At 34.8% G+C, this 18,058-nt stretch overlaps 1 protein-coding gene across 1 annotated transcript in view; it reads right to left on the bottom strand.

Annotated features, from left to right (window-relative positions):
- Window positions 1-18,058, bottom strand: part of DNAH14 (dynein axonemal heavy chain 14) — a 386,173-nt gene that overhangs the window by 101,245 nt on the left and 266,870 nt on the right. The window contains exons 54-58 of the mRNA XM_051996560.1: window positions 17,153-17,245; window positions 14,833-15,030; window positions 6,404-6,565; window positions 3,608-3,799; window positions 1,593-1,774 (exon numbers count right to left, since the gene is read on the bottom strand). Of these exons, the coding sequence (XP_051852520.1) occupies window positions 1,593-1,774; window positions 3,608-3,799; window positions 6,404-6,565; window positions 14,833-15,030; window positions 17,153-17,245 (827 nt within the window). The remainder of the gene's footprint in view (window positions 1-1,592; window positions 1,775-3,607; window positions 3,800-6,403; window positions 6,566-14,832; window positions 15,031-17,152; window positions 17,246-18,058) is intronic.

Raw genomic sequence — 18,058 nt, 5'->3', positions numbered from 1 at the left:
TAGAGATACCAAATAAGCTCCCATTTGCATTAGAGTCACATTGCCATGCCTTTAATAAAATAAATTGAGTTTTTCTTGTTTAAAACTCAGTAATTGTACAAAAATCACATTTATTCTATATGGCATAGTACAGACATTTAGGTTTGGAGTTGTGTGTATGTGTGTGTATATTCTGAGGCACATGTGTTTTAAAAGTTTGTGAAAGTTAAAATCTAGTGCTAAAAAAGCCAACTTGAATATAGGAGAGGGATGTTTTTTTTCTTTCTTCTTTTCCTTCTTTCCTTCTTTCTTTCTTTTTCTTCCCTTTCTATCTGTACCTGTATCTACTGTGTATAAGTAAATACATACTTGAATAGTAGGGGGAATATTGGAATTAAAATTTTGTTGTTTTTAAGTCATTTCAATTGCATCTGACTTCATAATCCCATTTGGGGTTTTCTTAGCAAAGACACTGGAGTGTCTAGCTACTAGCTAGGAGTAGCTAGCTTTTCCATCTCCAGCTCATTTTACAGATGAGGAAACTGAGGCAAAGAAGACTAAGTGACTTGCCCAGGATCACACAGATAGTAAGTGTCTGGCCAGACTTGTACTCAGAAAGATGAATTTTTCTGACTCCAGACCTGGAGTTCTACCACTGAGTAACCGAGTTGCCATTTCTAAAAATTAAGCCCTGCTTTTCTTTAAGCAGCATACTGCAAAATTGGAGGTAATTTAATGTTAAAAATCAGACAAGGGGAGGATTCTGGGAAAATGGCAGAGTAAGTCAGAAAATTCTGAGCTCTTCAGATTTTCCCCACAAACAAAACAAAATTGTGCTTCAGGTTGAATTTAGACCTGTGAAAAACAAGTAAGACTTGGGCATAAAAAGGGTTCTCCTGGAACAACCCCAGAAGACTGAAATAAAGATCCAAAGCTAGGGTTTAATCAGTGTGAAGTAAAAACATCTCTAGGCTAGCTCTGCAGAAAGAGCAAGTAGGGAACCCTGGGGCTAGCTGAGTTCCGAGGGAGCCTCAGACCAAACATAGGACTTTTTACCTCCCAGACAGTGAAGGGAGCCTGGGATCTGAATCCAGGAAGACTGAGGGAATCTCCACTGATCAGGAATGCCATTCCCAGCTGTGGTTCTGAGATGTGGCCTGGTTGAGAGGGAACCAGCACACCTAGTGAGTGCAGAAGCATTAAGGTAGGAACGCTGCTGGCTGGGGGCACTTGCAGGAGGGTGGAGCTTTCAAATTCATCTCCTCTGAGATGGAAGCATCACAAAACAGAAAGATGTGGAGTTGGTGGATGAGCCTGTCTTCAAATTTCATCTCTATAACTGATTAGCCATGTGACCATAGGCAAATCACTTCTACTCTCTGGGCCACCATTCCTTTATCTGTAAAATCAGGGAGTTAGATGATATAACCTTTTTGGTCTCTTTCTCAATTTCTCAATTTCTAATTCTGTGATCCTAAGCCCAATATGCAACAATAGCTCTTCTATATTTCTCTGCCATGGCAGGAAATTGGGGTGCTTGCATAATCTCTAAGAGTCCCAGGGTAAAGGGGTATTTATGTATTTCTAATTTAATTTTGATTTTAAATTCTTACCTTTTTACCATCATTTTCCTTTTCCTTGATTTCAAGATGTGTGTAAAGGTACCTATAAAATGCAGATAGCTACTTGGAGTGATATAATAATGTCTTTTAGTTTCCTTCCAAAATCTGATATTCATATTAATAATAGTACTGTGGAATTGAACACATGTGTCAGAGAGTTTGGGTGTTAATTCCTGTAATTAGGGGAAAAAACACACAATTGTGATTGAAATCAGAAAAAGAACACTTTGTAAAATCTTTAATATTTGAGCTATTACTAATTTATTTAATTAGTTTATCAATACCCTGGTCTAGAATGATACATAGAGTTGTTTGTTTTTTGTTCTCAAAGAGGAACATGACATCAGAGAGGTGATGTCATGACATGCAAGTGAATTGGATTTGAGTGAGAGAGGGCTGGGCAAGGTCACCTGCCTCACTTTCCTCTCCAGAGCTATCTGGGTCCAGTGGCCAGATAGAGATCAGGATGACTGGAGATGGTCCTGGATGTAATGAGAGACCTTGGCCTTTTTAAATGAAGATCTTCAACAATTCTTAATTTAATTGAGGATATAGTGAGGCACAAAAAATATCCTCTTTCACCTAGTCAAAAAAATCTAAATAATCAATCATTCTGAGAAGGGAAGACCCTCAATACAGAACTAGAAAAATTGATGTTTACAGTACTGAGTGGTGGAGGTAGGGGAGGAAGCAAGGAGAAAGAGGGAAAAGTCCATAATAAGATATGATGTCAACCACAACTTTTCCTTTCTTTTCAATTGATATCACCTAAAAATTTAGGGGTTCTCTTTGGGGGGGCAATGCTTTCAGATTATCCTCTCCTTAGCTTATAGGTTTCATCTCAGTAGTAATTCTCAGGCCAATACAACAAAATGACAACAGGAAGAAGAAATAATATAGCTATCAATTCCATACTTAGAACTTCCATAGATATAGTTATTTCCATTACTAATCCAGATTGTGAGTGCTTTACAAATTTGACAATCTTCACAAATTGTCATAGTCAAATTCATCATTGGGTGATCAAATTAATGGTGAGGTTTTTTTTTTTTTTTTTTTTTGGTATTTAGTTAGGTTGGTCTTTGGACAAGAGACCTCAGTCCGTCTATGGGCCTGTCTTGGAAATTTCTTGAATTTTATCAGAGGAAATGCTTTGTTGGCAAAGTCTTGGGAATGCAGAATTATCTATCAACCACAAGGCATTGAAGAACTTTTATGGTAGGATACACTCTATTAAAATAGGTTAATACAGGAATAGGAGAGAGTCCAGCTTTGTCAAATTTGGGAAGTTAAGTCTAGTTTTATCCTTGGACCTAAATCATTTTATGGATGTAATCAATGTGAACCTATTCAGTACTCAAGGGAGTAATTCTCTTATTGGTTTTCCAAGTCCTGTGTCATGCCCAAGTGGCATGGCAACCCTGTGCATTTTTAAGGGTTTCCAACTGCTAATGAATTTTCTTAAGTCCTCTTCTTTTTCTTTAGATGTCACTTGGTGACCCATCAGGCTTACCATTATAGGTTTTTGTAACTTACTGTATGGTAAGAACAAAATAGACCTGTTTTCATAGATGGCTTTTCTTATTTTATAGTCCTATCTTGTGTCTCCAATTTGTTTGGATATCTTAATACTCATTGACAAAAGAATACAACATAGAAAATAACAACATCCTGATCCTTGGAGCTATTTAGAAAGGCACAGATGCAGAAGAGGGAGGCTTTTATTTAAACCTGGGATCACTATCTTCTATCCCTGAAAGTGGAGATAGAATGCAGGTAGGAGGATAAATCTAGAAAGCAAGCTGACAGAGGAAATGGATATTGAGGTGTTAGGGGTGTGGTTGATGATAAACTGCTCCCCACCTAGGATTTACAATTAAGGAAAAGGGTAACGCGCTCAGATACTACCAGCAAATAAACTTCATATTTGGATGTTGTTTTAAAACTTCATATTTGGATGTTGTTTTAAAACATGTGTTTAGTTGTTGTTATTTTTAAAACTTTACCTCTTTGATCTCCAGGCCATGTTTTTGCTTTAAATGAGACATTGCTACAGTAAAAAGAGCTTCATCGGGCCACCTCTCATACCAGTCAACTGTGCTGCACGTAATCAAGGCTGGGTATCTACGACAACGCTGGCGGAAATTGGGTCCTGCAGGACTTACAGTCATAAAAATATGAAGATTTCTTGCAATTCTCTGATTTTGAATGGAAAAGAATGGATTATTAGTTACATGATAAGAAAGTGACATACTAAAATTTTGTTTCAATTCTGTCTTTGAAGGGATATAGAATTCTCAGATAGATAGCATGTAAAGCTGAACGGCTACCTTAGAATCACTGAATTTCAGAGTTGGAAGTATCCACCTTGTCCAACCTGTCCCTGAAGGGCCTTTCTCTGTAATTTACTCACATTGTCACCATCTAGCCTTTGTTTGAGGATCTTCAGGGCAATTTTCTTTAAGCACTGTTTTGCCTGCATCTGACAACTTTTGGAATGTTGCTTATTACTGTTTACTTATTACTTTTTAATGAAATTGTTGATTGTTTCTATGGTTTCTTCTTTGGTCTGCTCATTCTTTAAGATTAGATTATTTAATTTCCTTGGCAGCTCTTAGAATGTAATTTTTGTGGTATTATGATTTGAAAAGATTGAATTTATTATTTATATTTTTCTGCATTTGGTTGTGAGGTTTTTAAGCACAAAAACATGGTCAATTTTAGTGAAGCTGCCATGTATAGCTGATAACAAAGTTTACTCCTTTCTATTCCCATTAACTTTTCTCCAGATATTTAACTTTTCTAGGATTCTAATCAGCATTTTAACTTCTATTTTATGGTTAGCTTTATTTAACTTGGGAGGGGAAAGTTGAGGTTCCCCACTAATATAGTTTTACTATTTTCTCCTACATAATTTAGCTGTTCCTTTAAGAATTTGAATGCTATGCAATTTGATGCATATATGTTTAGTACTGATATTACTTCACTGCCGATGGTGTTCTTTATCAAGATGTTGTATCCTGCCTCTCACTTTGAATTAAGTTTATTTTTATTTTTGCTTTGTATGAGATCACAATTGTTCCCCCTTGCCTTTTTTTAGTTCAGCTGATGTATAACAGATTCTGTTCTAGCCCCCTATTTTAATTCTGTCTCTCTCTCTGTTTCAAGCATATTTCTCCTAAAAAACTTATTATGGATTTTGGTTTCTAATCTATTTTGCTACTTGCTTCCATTTTATGGGTGAGATCATCCTATTCTTTCACAGTTAGTATTACTAACTGCGTACTTCCTTTTATTCTACTTTCTTCTGTTTATCCTTCTATCTCTCTTTTTGTCCCTATCCCTTCTCTAAAGTCTGTTTTGCTTCTGACCATTGCTTTTCTTTTATCATTCACTTTTTCTCTTATCCCCTTTCCTAATTCTCAGTTGAATAAGATAGATTTATGTTACCAATTGACTATACACAGAGATAGGTATATATGGAACCAATTAGATCTAAGTGAAGTTCAAGCACTGTCCACTACCCAACCCATAATTTCCCCTTCCATTATAAAGTCTTCCTTGCATACCTTTTTTATGTGAGATAATTTTCTCCATCTCAACTCTTGAATTATGACTCAGAAGTGGGTTAAAAGCAATGAATTTGACAAGCAGCAAATCCTGTGTTCAAGATTAGGAGTCCCTTGTAATCTCTTGTGAGTAGTTGCCAGATCCCCATACTGTCTTCAACTTGAGAATTCCCAAAGCTACTGTCTTCAACTTGAGAATTCCCAAAGCTGCTGTCACTTCTGTTACTATTATCTATTCCTACCACTGATGTTTCATCCGTGTAAATTCATCTATCTCTGTGTCACAGATCTCTCTATCCAAACTTTTAAATTGTCCTGAGCTGAAAAGCATCTCACTTTGACCTTTTGTTGGGTCTGCCAGTCCAGAATATAAAGAAAAAAGCTTCTTGTGAACCTTTATTGCATGTACTCTATCCTAATCCCATTCTCAGATACCATTTTATTAGCTACCCCTTTATTTCCCAAATGAAAAGTCATTTTTTTTCGTAGAGTAGAATATATTATTACATGTACAATAAACCAATTATCAAATATTTAATAAGAAGCCTACTCTATGTCTAATACTATTCCAAGTGCTTTATGAGCTATATGTTTTATCTAGTGTGCTTAATCACAAAATATCAGATGATATCAATAAGGGATGAAAATAGAAAAAAATTCCTTGAAAGAAGTAGGTCTTAGGGTAGACCTTGAAGCATAAATAGATTCAGGGTAGACAGAGGGGAAAAAGAAAATTCAAATGAGTATGAGCAAAGCTAGAGAGGTGATGAGCATGGGGTGTGCCAAGAAAAGAAAATGGGAGAATATAAGGGAATAGATTTGAATAAGTAAAGTTGGGTCAGATTGTGATGAGCTTCAAAAAGGCAGACAAAGCATTTAATCTTGATGTGGGAGCAAAAAAGGAATTATTTAAGGCTGTTTAATAGGAAAGTCACATGACAAACATCACAATGTTTTAAATGGAAATTATTAATGGCTAATGGTAAAAATAAAATAATATTATGAGTGTGGGATAATCTGACAAAAGTCACACATATAGCTAAGAATGGACACATCTCTGGATGCTAAATTCCTGATCTCCTTAAAATAATATCTTTATTGATTTAGCTTAATAAGCTTATTTTAAGGACAAAATCACAAATTGAACATAATAAATGGAAACATGAATGTGGCTTCAAATACGCATCCTTAGTCTGAGTTCATAGTTTGACAAAAATAAAATCAAATTCATACCTTTTGGAAATACAGGAGCAAAGCTTGTTGGCTGTCATCAGTACTGACTTCTTCAGCAAGATTTCTAAGACCTGATGCTATATTATCCAATTCTTCATATTCAAATAAATCAGGCATAGTTCCTGAATTGAGAACGCAGTTCAAATCTTCTAAAACAGACTCCTTGGGTAAAAACATACATTTTTAAAATAAAAAAATGACTTCATATTTTCTATTAAGGCACACTAAATTATCAGAGATATACTAAGAAAGCAAACTGTATTTTTTAGATTAACCTATTAATAATTTAATAATTTAAATAGTCAAATCAGTCAAATAGGTCATGTGATCTAGAGGATGAAGGACTAGAATTTTTTCTAATCCCTTCAACTCCTCAAATCTCTCCAAACAGAAATTATATGTCCAAAATAAAGAAACATAATCTGTTTCTCAGGATACTCAGAATTCAAAAGAACCACCCCACCCTCTCACTCCCACAAATAAACCCATGAATTGACATTTCTCTTGAGCTCACTTAGCATTCCTTTTCCAACTTTTGGACTAATAGCAGCAAGGCTGTACTAGCTAACTCAAGCAATTGGAACCCAAAGGACCGAAATAATCAATAATCCATTTTCCCTGCTTCTTCCAATGCCTTGGAGATCCTGCTTCCAGGATATGAATATTTGCTTAGGCCATGAAAGGTAGCCAAACCTGAGGTAGTATTCCATGGGCAGACTTACTAGGCCCACATAGCCACTACGATGAAGGGCAATGGTCTGTGCTATGAAAGATCTATGCAGGAGAGCCAGGCACAGAGGGGAAAGGAGTAGGACATTTGTTTGAACTTGAAATAGTGTTCCACACCATACCTTCAAACCCTTGAAACCCAAACTAGAGAAATCAACTCCATTATCATCAGGCAGCTCTCTGAACTGCCAAAGAAGTGAGAATTCAGGCAGAGGGATAGGAAACTATATATATATATATATATGTTTGGGAGACTATGCAGTACTCTACTAAGCCAGAGGGAAAGAGCCTAGAGTCTAGCTGGAGCCAATTCTGTCCCCTCAAATGTCGCTTGAAGAAAAGACTTAAAGTGATAAAGCATAAATTATCCAGTGTGTGAGGTGGTTGAGAAGTTTTAAGACCCAGCCCTCAAGCAAACTACCAGATTAGAAAACTACCAGGATAGGGAGTCACAAAGTGAGTAGTAGGAAAAAATAAGAAAAAGAAAGACTGAAATTACTAAGATCTTAGAAAGAAGAAAATTCAAAGACCGCAAACATAAATAAATGAAACAATAAGGAAAACAATAATAGCAGAAGGAAAGATGGCCTCCAGATCTAATAAATGCATTTGGGTATTTATATATAAACATTGCAAAATAGGGGAAACAATAAACATTTGATGAGATGGAGCTATGGAGGAGAACATGAAACCACCAAATGTTCTTTCTGAATGATTTGAGAAATGAGAATGTGAAAATAGAATATATGGTCCTAATCAGCAAAATAATGGGCTAGACAGAAAATTAGACTCTGCAATGGCAAGTCTCACCAAAGAAACCAGAGAAAGAACAATAGATTAGAAATGCAAATACACAGAAATGAAGAACATTCTAAAAGAAGAGATTCAAGACAATAATATTAAAAGAAAATATGCTGAAAAAAAAATCAAATGAAGATGGCCTAGCTGTACCAGATCTAAAATTATATTATAAAGCAGCGGTTACTATAACCATCTGGTATTGGCTAAGAAATAGACTAATTGATCAGTGGAATAGGTGGGGTTCAAAGGACAAAACAGCCAATAACTTTAATAATCTAGTGTTTGACAAACCCAACGACCCCAGTTTTGGGGATAAGAATGCATTATTTGACAAAAGTTGCTGGGAAAATTGGAAATGAGTATGGCAGAAACTAGGCATTGACCCACACTTAACACCGGACACCAAGATAAGGTCAAAATGGGTTCACGATCTAGGCATAAAGAATGAGATTATAAATAAATTAGAAAACATAGGATAGTTTACCTCTCAGACCTGTGGAAGAGGGAGGAATTTATGACCAAAGAAGAACTAGAGATCATTATTGACCACAAAATAGAAAATTTTGATTATATCAAATTGAAAAGTTTTTGTACAAACAAAACTAATGCAGACAAGATTAGAAGGGAAACAATAGACTGGGAAAACATTTTTACAGTCAAACATTCTGATAAAGGCCTCATTTCCAAAATATATAGAGAATTGACTCTAATTTATAAGAAATTAAGCCATTCTCCAATTGATAAATGGTCAAAGGATACGAACAGACAATTCTCAGATGAAGAAATTAAAACTATTTCTAGCCAGATGAAAATATGCTCCAAATCATTATTAATTAGGGAAATGCAAATTAAGACAACTCTGAGATACCACTACACATCTGTCTGATTGGCTAGAATGACAGGGAAAGATAATGTAGAATGTTGGAGGGGATGTGGGAAAACAGGAACACTGATACATTGTTGGTGGAATTGTGAACACATCCAGCCATTCTGGAGAGCAATCTGGAATTATGCTCAAAAAGTTATTAAACTGTGCATACCCTTTGATCCAGCAGTGTTTCTACTGGGCTTATACCCCAAAGAGATACTAAAGAAGGGAAAGGGACCTGTATATGCCAAAATGTTTGTGGCAGCCCTGTTTGTAGCAACTAGAAACTGGAAAATGAATGGATGCCCATCAATTGGAGAATGGTTGAGTAAATTGTGGTATATGAATATTATTGTTCTGTAAGGAATGACCAGCAGGATGAATACAGAGAGGTTTGCTAATGCTGATGCTAAGTGAAATGAGCAGAACCAGGAGATCATTATATACCTCAACATCGATACTGTATGAGGATGTATTCTGATGGAAGTGGATTTCTTCAACAAAGAGATCTAACTCAGTTTCAATTGATCAAGGATGGACAGAAGCAGCTACACTCAAAGAACGAACACTGGGAAATGAATGTAAACTGCTTGCATTTTTGTTTTTCTTCCCGGGTTATTTTTACCTTCTGAATCCAATTTTCCCTGTGCAACAAGAGAACTGTTCGGTTCTGCACACATATATTGTATCAAGGATATACTGTAACCTATTTAACATGTAAAGGACTGCTTGCCATCTGGGGGACGGGGTAGAGGGAGGGAGGGGAAAAATCGGAACAGAAGTGAGTGCAAGGGATAATGTAAAAAATTACCCAGGCATGGGTTCTGTCAATAAAAAGTTATTTAAAAAAAAGAAAAAAAAAGAAGTAGACCTGAGATAATAAGGACAAAATCTAGATACCCTGCCTAAAAGTGAATCAATATTTTTCGTTTGTTTGTTAGCTTAAATAACCAAGAACATGTTGGTGGAAGGGTCCTACAATGGGGCAGTGTCTTCTCTGTCAGTTGTAGGAATTGCCCTTGTACTGGAGTGAGGCACAATGGAAAAGGGAATTCTTTACAAGGCCATGGTAGAAACTGTCTAGATGAAAGAAACCAGAACAAATATATTGAAGTTTTGATTCCATGAGAAACATAGACAATAAAGATGGAATAAAAATAGGGGTCATGAATCAGAGAATGAGGATCTAAAGTAGACAGAAAGAGTGAGTGATAATAAAAGAAAACCCTTTTTGGAAAGGGATATAAAAATGAAATAAAAAATCCATTTAATGAATAGAACTAGTTGAAGGGGAGTAGGAGAAAGGGGAATCTATTTAACTAAGAGAGAAGAGGGAGGAATTTAGTAAAAAAAAAAAAATGAAAGCAAGAAAAAAGTAACTTAAAAGTAAAACCCCAAAGAAAAAGGATTAACTAATGGGAAGAGGACATTGGGGGTGAGAGGAAGAAAAATATTGGAAAATAGGGCCACCTTTAAAAAGACTAAGCTAAAGTGACTGAAGGAATATAGTACTGTGTTTACAGCAGAAGAGGGAAAGTAATAATTTGAAAAAAAAACAATATTAGCAATAAAAGTAGGAAAATATAAGGATAATTCTCTTAACTTTAAATCTCAATAAATTAAACAGTTCAATGAGACAGAAAAAAGAGTAACAGATTGGATAAGAGAATAAAACTCTACAATCTGTTGCTTACAAGAAACACATATAAAAAACCCAAAGATATACACAAAATAAGATTAAGGGAATGGAAAAACTTCTATGCATCAAATACAGTAAAAAAAAAAAAAAAGCAGTCGCAATTATGCTGACTAGGCAAAAACAAACATTCAAAAAATTAAAGTAGGTAAACAAGGAAACTAGATTATTTTGAAAGGAGTCACAGACAACAAACTCATATCACTAACAAACTTATTTATATACTTCAAATGCCTTACTGTCCAAATTCAGAAAGGAAACATTAATTGAGATACAATAAGATGTAGATAGTGACACATTAGGAACAGGAGACTTCAAAATCAATCTCTTAGTTTTTTTATAAATCTAACAGAAAGAAAAAAAGGGAAAATATGGAACTGAACAAATTGCTGTAGAAATTAAGTCAAAATATTTATAGCATCTAATTGGGGACTACTAAAAATTTCTTAGCACCACATTGAACTTTCATAAAAATGGACCATATATTAGGTCAGAAAAATATTATGAATAAATGAAAAAAAGGCAAAATTAGTTAGTCAAATTAGTCAAATACCATTTTTATTGATAACAAATTTAAGCTTTTAAGGACTTTTATTACTTTCAGACCCACCATATTTCAGTTCTACAAACTTAGAAAAAGAACTTTTTAAATAAGATTTCTTAGGCAGATTTTATGATAAATCTCTCAACAAAAGATATTGAAAAATAATAGAATCTCATAATTGGAAGGTACTTAATAGTCATCTAAATCTATGCCATTTTCTGAACAGGTGCTTCTGAAACTTTAAAATTAGTAGCATACTAGATGACAGTCCCTATCCAAAATTATATCTTGACAAGGGAGAGCATTGGACTCCTCATTTTTCTTTGGAGTCTACTCCTAATTCTCTGTAATTTATCTTTCAGTAGTCTACTCCACCTGAAAATTCATCCTTCTTTTTTGATCTTTTCATCTCGGAAGTTCACTTTGTTCCTACACTTCTCACTGTCAAAGCTCATTCCATCCCTGTAGCCCTCTCTTTGAAAGGATTGGTTTCTCCCCAAATCCTCCTTTTGAGGAAAGTATCCAAGTTAGCCATGTCTCCCTTCCTTTCTAGGCTCTTTCCTTGACTCTTTAGACGTTCTCCACCATGCCAACGTTAGTCTGGAAGTTCACTCTGCCTCTGTAGTTTCTCCAACATACAAGTTGACTCTGTCCCTGTCTTACTCTGGAATTTTGTTTTACCCCTTTAGTCTTTTCTTCTGTTTCATTCCTTTCAGAATCTTATGGAAAGTGCCCAAAACAACTTTGTCTTCATTCTTTTTTCAGATTCTATCCTTACTCTCTAGACTTTCTCTACTATGTTTCTGTATAGATCCCTCCTTCTGCTTTTCAGCTTTCTTTTATGTGTGGTCTTCCCTATGAGAAAGTCCTTGAGGGCAGAACTGTCTTTCTGTTTTTATTTGTATTTTTAGTTCTTAGCAAAGTATTTGGCAAAGAGTAAATATTTAATAAATGTTAATTGATTTGTGATATGCTGGAGTGAATCTAACAAAATGAAATTGAATAGGGATGAATGAAAACACACATGGGCTTAAGTATAAGGTGTAAGACATAACTCTTCTCAGCAACACAATAATTCAAAACAAATATAAAGGATTCATGAAGGAAAATATAAAGAACTGATAAAATCTGAATACAGATAAAAATGTTTTTTTTCCCCTACCTATCTTATTCTTGTGTTTTTTCCCCTTTTTTGATCTGTTTCTTATTTCATAACTGTGTTCAACATATAAATATATTTTATATGATAGCACATGTATATTGAGAGGGGAGAAGGAGGAAGAGAGAAAAATTAGAAACTTAAAATATTTTTAAAAAAATGACTGCCAGGAATAGCTAGATGGCACAATGGATGGAGCACTGGCCTAAAAGTAAGAGAACCAGGGTTCAAATTTAGCCTGAACCACTTAATACATCTAGCTGTGTGAGCCTGGGCAAGTCACTTAACTCCAATTGCCTCAGAAAAAAAATGAATGCCAATATTTTTCTTGGCATGTAACTGGACAAAAAACACTATTAAAAATTAAAATATAAGCACAATAAGCAGAGATTATTTTTTTAAATGGTGATTTGAGTGGATTGTAAGCTCAATATGAGTGAACAGTAAGATATAACACTGAAAAAAGATATGATCTTAGAAAGTAATTCAGAAAATCATAACCTTCATGAATATGCAGGAGATTATTATGTTATACTTAATCCTGGTTAGTCCACATGGATTATTGAGTTCAATTGTTGGTACCATAATTTAGGAAGGGTGTTCTTAAGTTGCAGATGAGTTGAGAAAGATTTGAATATATTCAAACTGGAGAAGAGAAAGCTTAGGGTAAGGCATGATGCTATGTTAAAGTACATGAAGGGCTATCATATGGAAGAATTATTTCTTCTATGTGTTTCTGGAGGACAGAAGCAGTGGCAGTGAATTCTTTTCTTCCTTTCCTTCCTCCTTCCCTCTCCATCCCCTCCTTCTTTCCTTCCTTCCCTCCCTCCCTCCATTCCTTCCTTCCTTCCTTCTTTCCTTGCTTCCTTCCTCCCTCTTTTCTTCCCTGCCTCCCTTCCTTCCTCTTTTCTTCCTTCTTTTCCTTCCTTCCTGAAGGGAAGTGAAAATATCGTGTTTTGATCCATATTCAATCCCCACAGTCCTCTTTTTGGAGTCATATTGCTTTCTCCATCACAAGTCTATTGTGGTTGGCCTCAATCACTTCATTATTGAAAAGAGCCATGTCTATAAGAGTTGACCATCACAATCTTATTTTGCCATGTACAATACTGTCTTGATTCTATTCACTTCACTTAGCATCAGTTCCTATAAATCTCTCCAGGATTTTCTTTCTTTTTTTTTTTTATTATAGCTTTTTATTTACAAGTTATATGCATGGGTAATTTTACAGCATTGAGAATTGCCAACCCTTTTGTTCCAATTTTTCCCCTCCTTCCCCCTATCCCCTACTCCAGATGGCAACTTGACCAATACATGTTAAATATGTTAAAGTATAAATTAAATACAATATACATATACATGTCCAAACAGTTATTTTGCTGTACAAAAAGAATCAGACTTTGAAATAGTGTACAATTAGCCTATGAAGGAAATAAAAAATGCAGGCTCTCCAGGACTTTCTAAAATCATCCTGCTGATCATTTCTTATAGAACAATAATATTCCATAACATTCATATACCATAACTCATTCAGCCATTCCCCAACCAATGGGCATTCACTCAATTTCCAGTTCCTTGCCACTACAAAAAGAGCATGGCAGTGAATTTATAAAGAAACAAATTTAGCCTTCGTGTAAGAAAAAGGTTTCCTCTGCTTGCTATCTGGGGGGAGGGAGTGAAGGGAGGGAGGGGAAAAGTCGGAACAGAAGTGAGTGCAAGGGATAATGTAAAAAAATTTCCCAGGCATGGGCTCTGTCAATAAAAAAGTTATAATTAAAAAAAAAAGAAAAAGGTTTCCTAACATTTACAGATAACCTAAAGTAGAGTAATTTAATCTGCGAGGTATTAACTTTTCTCTCAATCAAGGTCTTCAAGCAAGAGTTTGATGATCACTTTTTAGTTGTGTAACAGCAGAAATTCTGTTTATAGTCTAGATTAAATGGCCACTAACATCCCTTATCACTCTCAAATTCTGTGATTCTGTGCCAAGGTGACATTCAGCTCTAGAAGACTATGAGGAACATTCATGTTGAAACTAACTACGTTACCTGAAATTCACAAGCTTACTCATAAGCTATATTAAGAATTACAAATTATAAAGGAGATTCAATAATATTTAACAACAGGAGAATGAGAATATAGATTAGAATAATGACTAGAAATTGAAAATCCGGGCCACATTGTCAACAAAGAATCAGGAGGACAGGGTGATTGGCTATATTGGGAAGATGAAACTAAAGTCAAAGAAATTTTAACTCCAAGTTGTGAGCACAGGGAATCAGGAAAACAGTGGTATGGCCCTATGTGCCATTCTATAAAAAGATAAAAAGAATTCATCCTTTCAAATGTTTAATTTACTACTGAAAATAGGTTTAGGCAATGAGCAAAGTAAAATTAAATATTTTGACTTAAAATAGATGATATCTAGGAAAACTAAGTAAATAGAGCATCAATTAGATATTCTAACTTTAAGAGGGAATTGAGTCAAATAGTTCAGATTGCCTTTCCAAATATCTTTAAAAGAATTGGAATGCTAAGAAAACAAAAACAGTTTTATGTCTATCACTTTTTTGCAACATATATTTAATATGTCAGTCTTTAAAAACAATGATCCATAACAAAAGCTTCTTACCTGAGTTAGATGTAGATCAATGATAAGCAAAACTGTAGGTCTTCCTTCTAATCCTGTTTGTAGAAAGACTTGTTTTAAGTCTTCTCTGAATTCCAGGTGACCATAAGTACGAGCTGTAGCTAATCTGTTGAGTTTACACTCTCCCAAATAAGAGGCAACAGTGGCACATGTTTCTTTTCCACATCCTTCTATTCCAATCTTTATGGGAGAAAACAAATTATGAAACAAACAGATGTTTTGAGAAATCTTTCATCAAAAAATTTTGTTTGTTTATAGTAAAGGTAAAGAGTGAATATAGCTTAGATTTTGGATAGCTCTTCTCTGCTTTAAAATAGTCTTGTCTTGTAGACAATAGAAAATTGATTTGCAGCAGGAAGATCTGTGTTCCAGTCTTGCCTATGATATGTAACTGGCTATGGGATCTAGGGCAAATCACATAGCTCCTCAGTGCTCCCCCTCAGGAAACTCTCTAAGATTTTAACTTGCAGAGAAGGTGTCGATGTACATTGGTAAAGGGAGTTTCTTCACCAGAGAATTCCCTGTCCTAGTGAAATAATGGGGCTGGTCCTTATCTCTGTCCAAGGTCTATAAAATAATTTTCTCATATTTTCCACATCATACTTTTTCTTTCTTTCTTTCTTTCTTTCTTTCTTTCTTTCTTTCTTTCTTTCTTTCTTTCTTTCTTTCTTTCTTTCTTTCTTTCTTTTTTTTTTTTTTAGCCCTTTGAGAAAGCAACTTGAGAACCTTTCATCAAATTTGAACATGAGCTGGAAAGTCATCACATTTGCAAAATTTCAGGTAAGTTAATTTTAGTTGTTCTCCTCCCCCCTCTTCCCCACCTCTCTTTTCTCTCTCTCTAAATATATATAATGATATATATTTACTCTATAGTCCAGAAATCCAAATGCTTTTCTCATAAATCCATTTTCCTAACTTATTGCTCCCTTCCCTTAAAAACCCCTTCCTCCCTTGAAATTTCTATCAATTTAGGATATTGATTAATATCAATCTTCTATTGATGATTTATATGTTGAGATGTGTCTACAGAATTCTTTTGATTAACTCCTCCAAGATGAGAGTTAGATTTACTAAATACTTGATATGAAAAATATTTTTAGCCATTCATGTGATTTTTCAAGTGCATATATGTATATTCACATGTAGAAATAATATTTTTAGTGTCCTCATTGTGTCAAATATGACAAAATATATTTTAAATTTCCTATCAAATATCAGGTAATTAGTTTCATCACAATTACTTATCTAACTGGGATAGCTATTGTTTATACTAGGGACTCTTACTAGATACAAAGACTATATCTGGAGTTTTATGTTCAACTTTAGATGTCACATTTTAGGAATGTCATTGAATAAAGAAGCTGTAGAGTGCCTCCAGAGGAGTAGGATAAAAACACTGTAACACCCCCCCCCCCAATCTCATCACATAATTGGAATATAAAATAAAAAAAAATTCATGTGTGTGTGTATATATATTTAGTACTTAGTATGGTGATGTAATGGTTCTCTAGTTCACACATACTCAGTATACTGTAATGATGTAATTGTAATAAGGTATTTAAACTGGAGACAAAGTCAAAGTGGGAGGAGACTGGTTGAGACTGTCAGACTGCTGGAGAAGACTGGATCTATGACAGAAAGCTAGCTCAAACATTACAAGTTGGATTCTACTGGTAATAACATTTGTAAAGGGAGAGAAATACTTAATGGTTTAATACCCCTAATAATTTGTTTCAATGCTCTGGCTAGCAAAGTTTCAATGACAAGTTTATTTCTATGTCTTATTCTAATTTTTTATCCTTTATTTGTATTATGGGGTTTCTCTAGATGTTTAACTCTCAACTTCTAGGATCTAAATAATTTTTTAATTAAAGTTTATAATTTAAGGAACATTAGCGTAAAGCTATTTAAGCCAATAAGTGAATTTTTTTTTTTCAAAGCAGATTATATATGTTGATGATAAAAGCAAGCAAATGTAAAAGACCAGTAGGTGGTGCCAGATCCATCCTATACACACACTTCTGAGCCCACACAATCTACCCGCACACAATCTACTTGGTATTATTTTAGACATTGAAGGTGTCTAATATGAAATGTTAGAAAACTATTATTCTGTTTTCCGGATTTACAACTTACATCCAAGAAATCTTTTTGTGCTAAAGTTCATCAACTTTCAAGTATTATGCTTTTTAGTGGCCAGTGCTAAGGAAACATTCTGAAGGAAAATGATTTTTACTGGATTTCTCAAGTTGTACACAACTTGGGAACTTTAAATATTTATTTCTAAATTTTCTTTTCTTACCAACAACATGTGGCTCCCTGATTGTCGAAGAATTCTTGAAGCTCTGCAAACATGTTCTGTGGCTTCCTTGAAGAACACCATTGAATTTGAAAGCTAGGAAAAGAAATGGAAAGAATAAACACAATGGTACCAGAAAGGGGAAATGTCTAATTCAATTTGTGGTGAGAGAAAGGAATGAAAGAAAGAATTTTAAGAATTATGTCTTCAAAATGGTGTAAATTTTAATTTGAAGGAGAAAACATGAATAATTCATAATAAATGCTAGACTATCTATACAACTGGCTACTATTGCTGCCTCTCTGATTAAGGGAAAAAACAAAGCTCAAGAGGAAGAAAGCAAAAGCAAGATGAGTAGTAACAGCTATAGTTTTCTTGCTTTCAGGGTCTGGTCTCTGGAGTAGCTTGCCCTTATTCTACTTTCCTTTGTTGACTGATCATCACCTACTTGATACTCAGAAGCAGGAAAAGAAAATCCAGAACAGACCTGTAGCTGCTGTTCTTTTCTCCTTTTTCCCTATGAGGCATCCCTCTCCAGGAAACCTTCATTGACTTTGAACTACTTGGCCTTTGAAGAAACTTTCAGCCCTAGGAATCCTTTCCCTATTCTCTCTTTCTTTCTGTGTAATTTCCATCTGACATTACTTTCTCAACTCTTCTTCACCTGTTCCTTTCTATGAATGTTACCCCTTACAGCTCTGTTGCTAAAACTTGAATTTATCATATTGGAAATCATATCTTACCTGAAGGGTAAAATAATACAAAGCTTACCTGAGGGGTAAAATAATACAAAGCTTTATCTTATAGAAGCTTAGTTTGAAACCCAAGTTGTGGAGTCCTCTCTCTTGTCCAATATGTTTGAAGAGCTCCTTAAAATTTTGAGGCAGTAGGTATTGGCAACAGATTATG

This window comes from Antechinus flavipes, chromosome 4 (genome assembly GCF_016432865.1).
Source record: "Antechinus flavipes isolate AdamAnt ecotype Samford, QLD, Australia chromosome 4, AdamAnt_v2, whole genome shotgun sequence".
Taxonomy (NCBI): Eukaryota; Metazoa; Chordata; class Mammalia; order Dasyuromorphia; family Dasyuridae; genus Antechinus; species Antechinus flavipes.
Note: the sequence above shows the minus strand (reverse complement) of the source record. Positions and strands in the feature narration are given on the sequence as shown.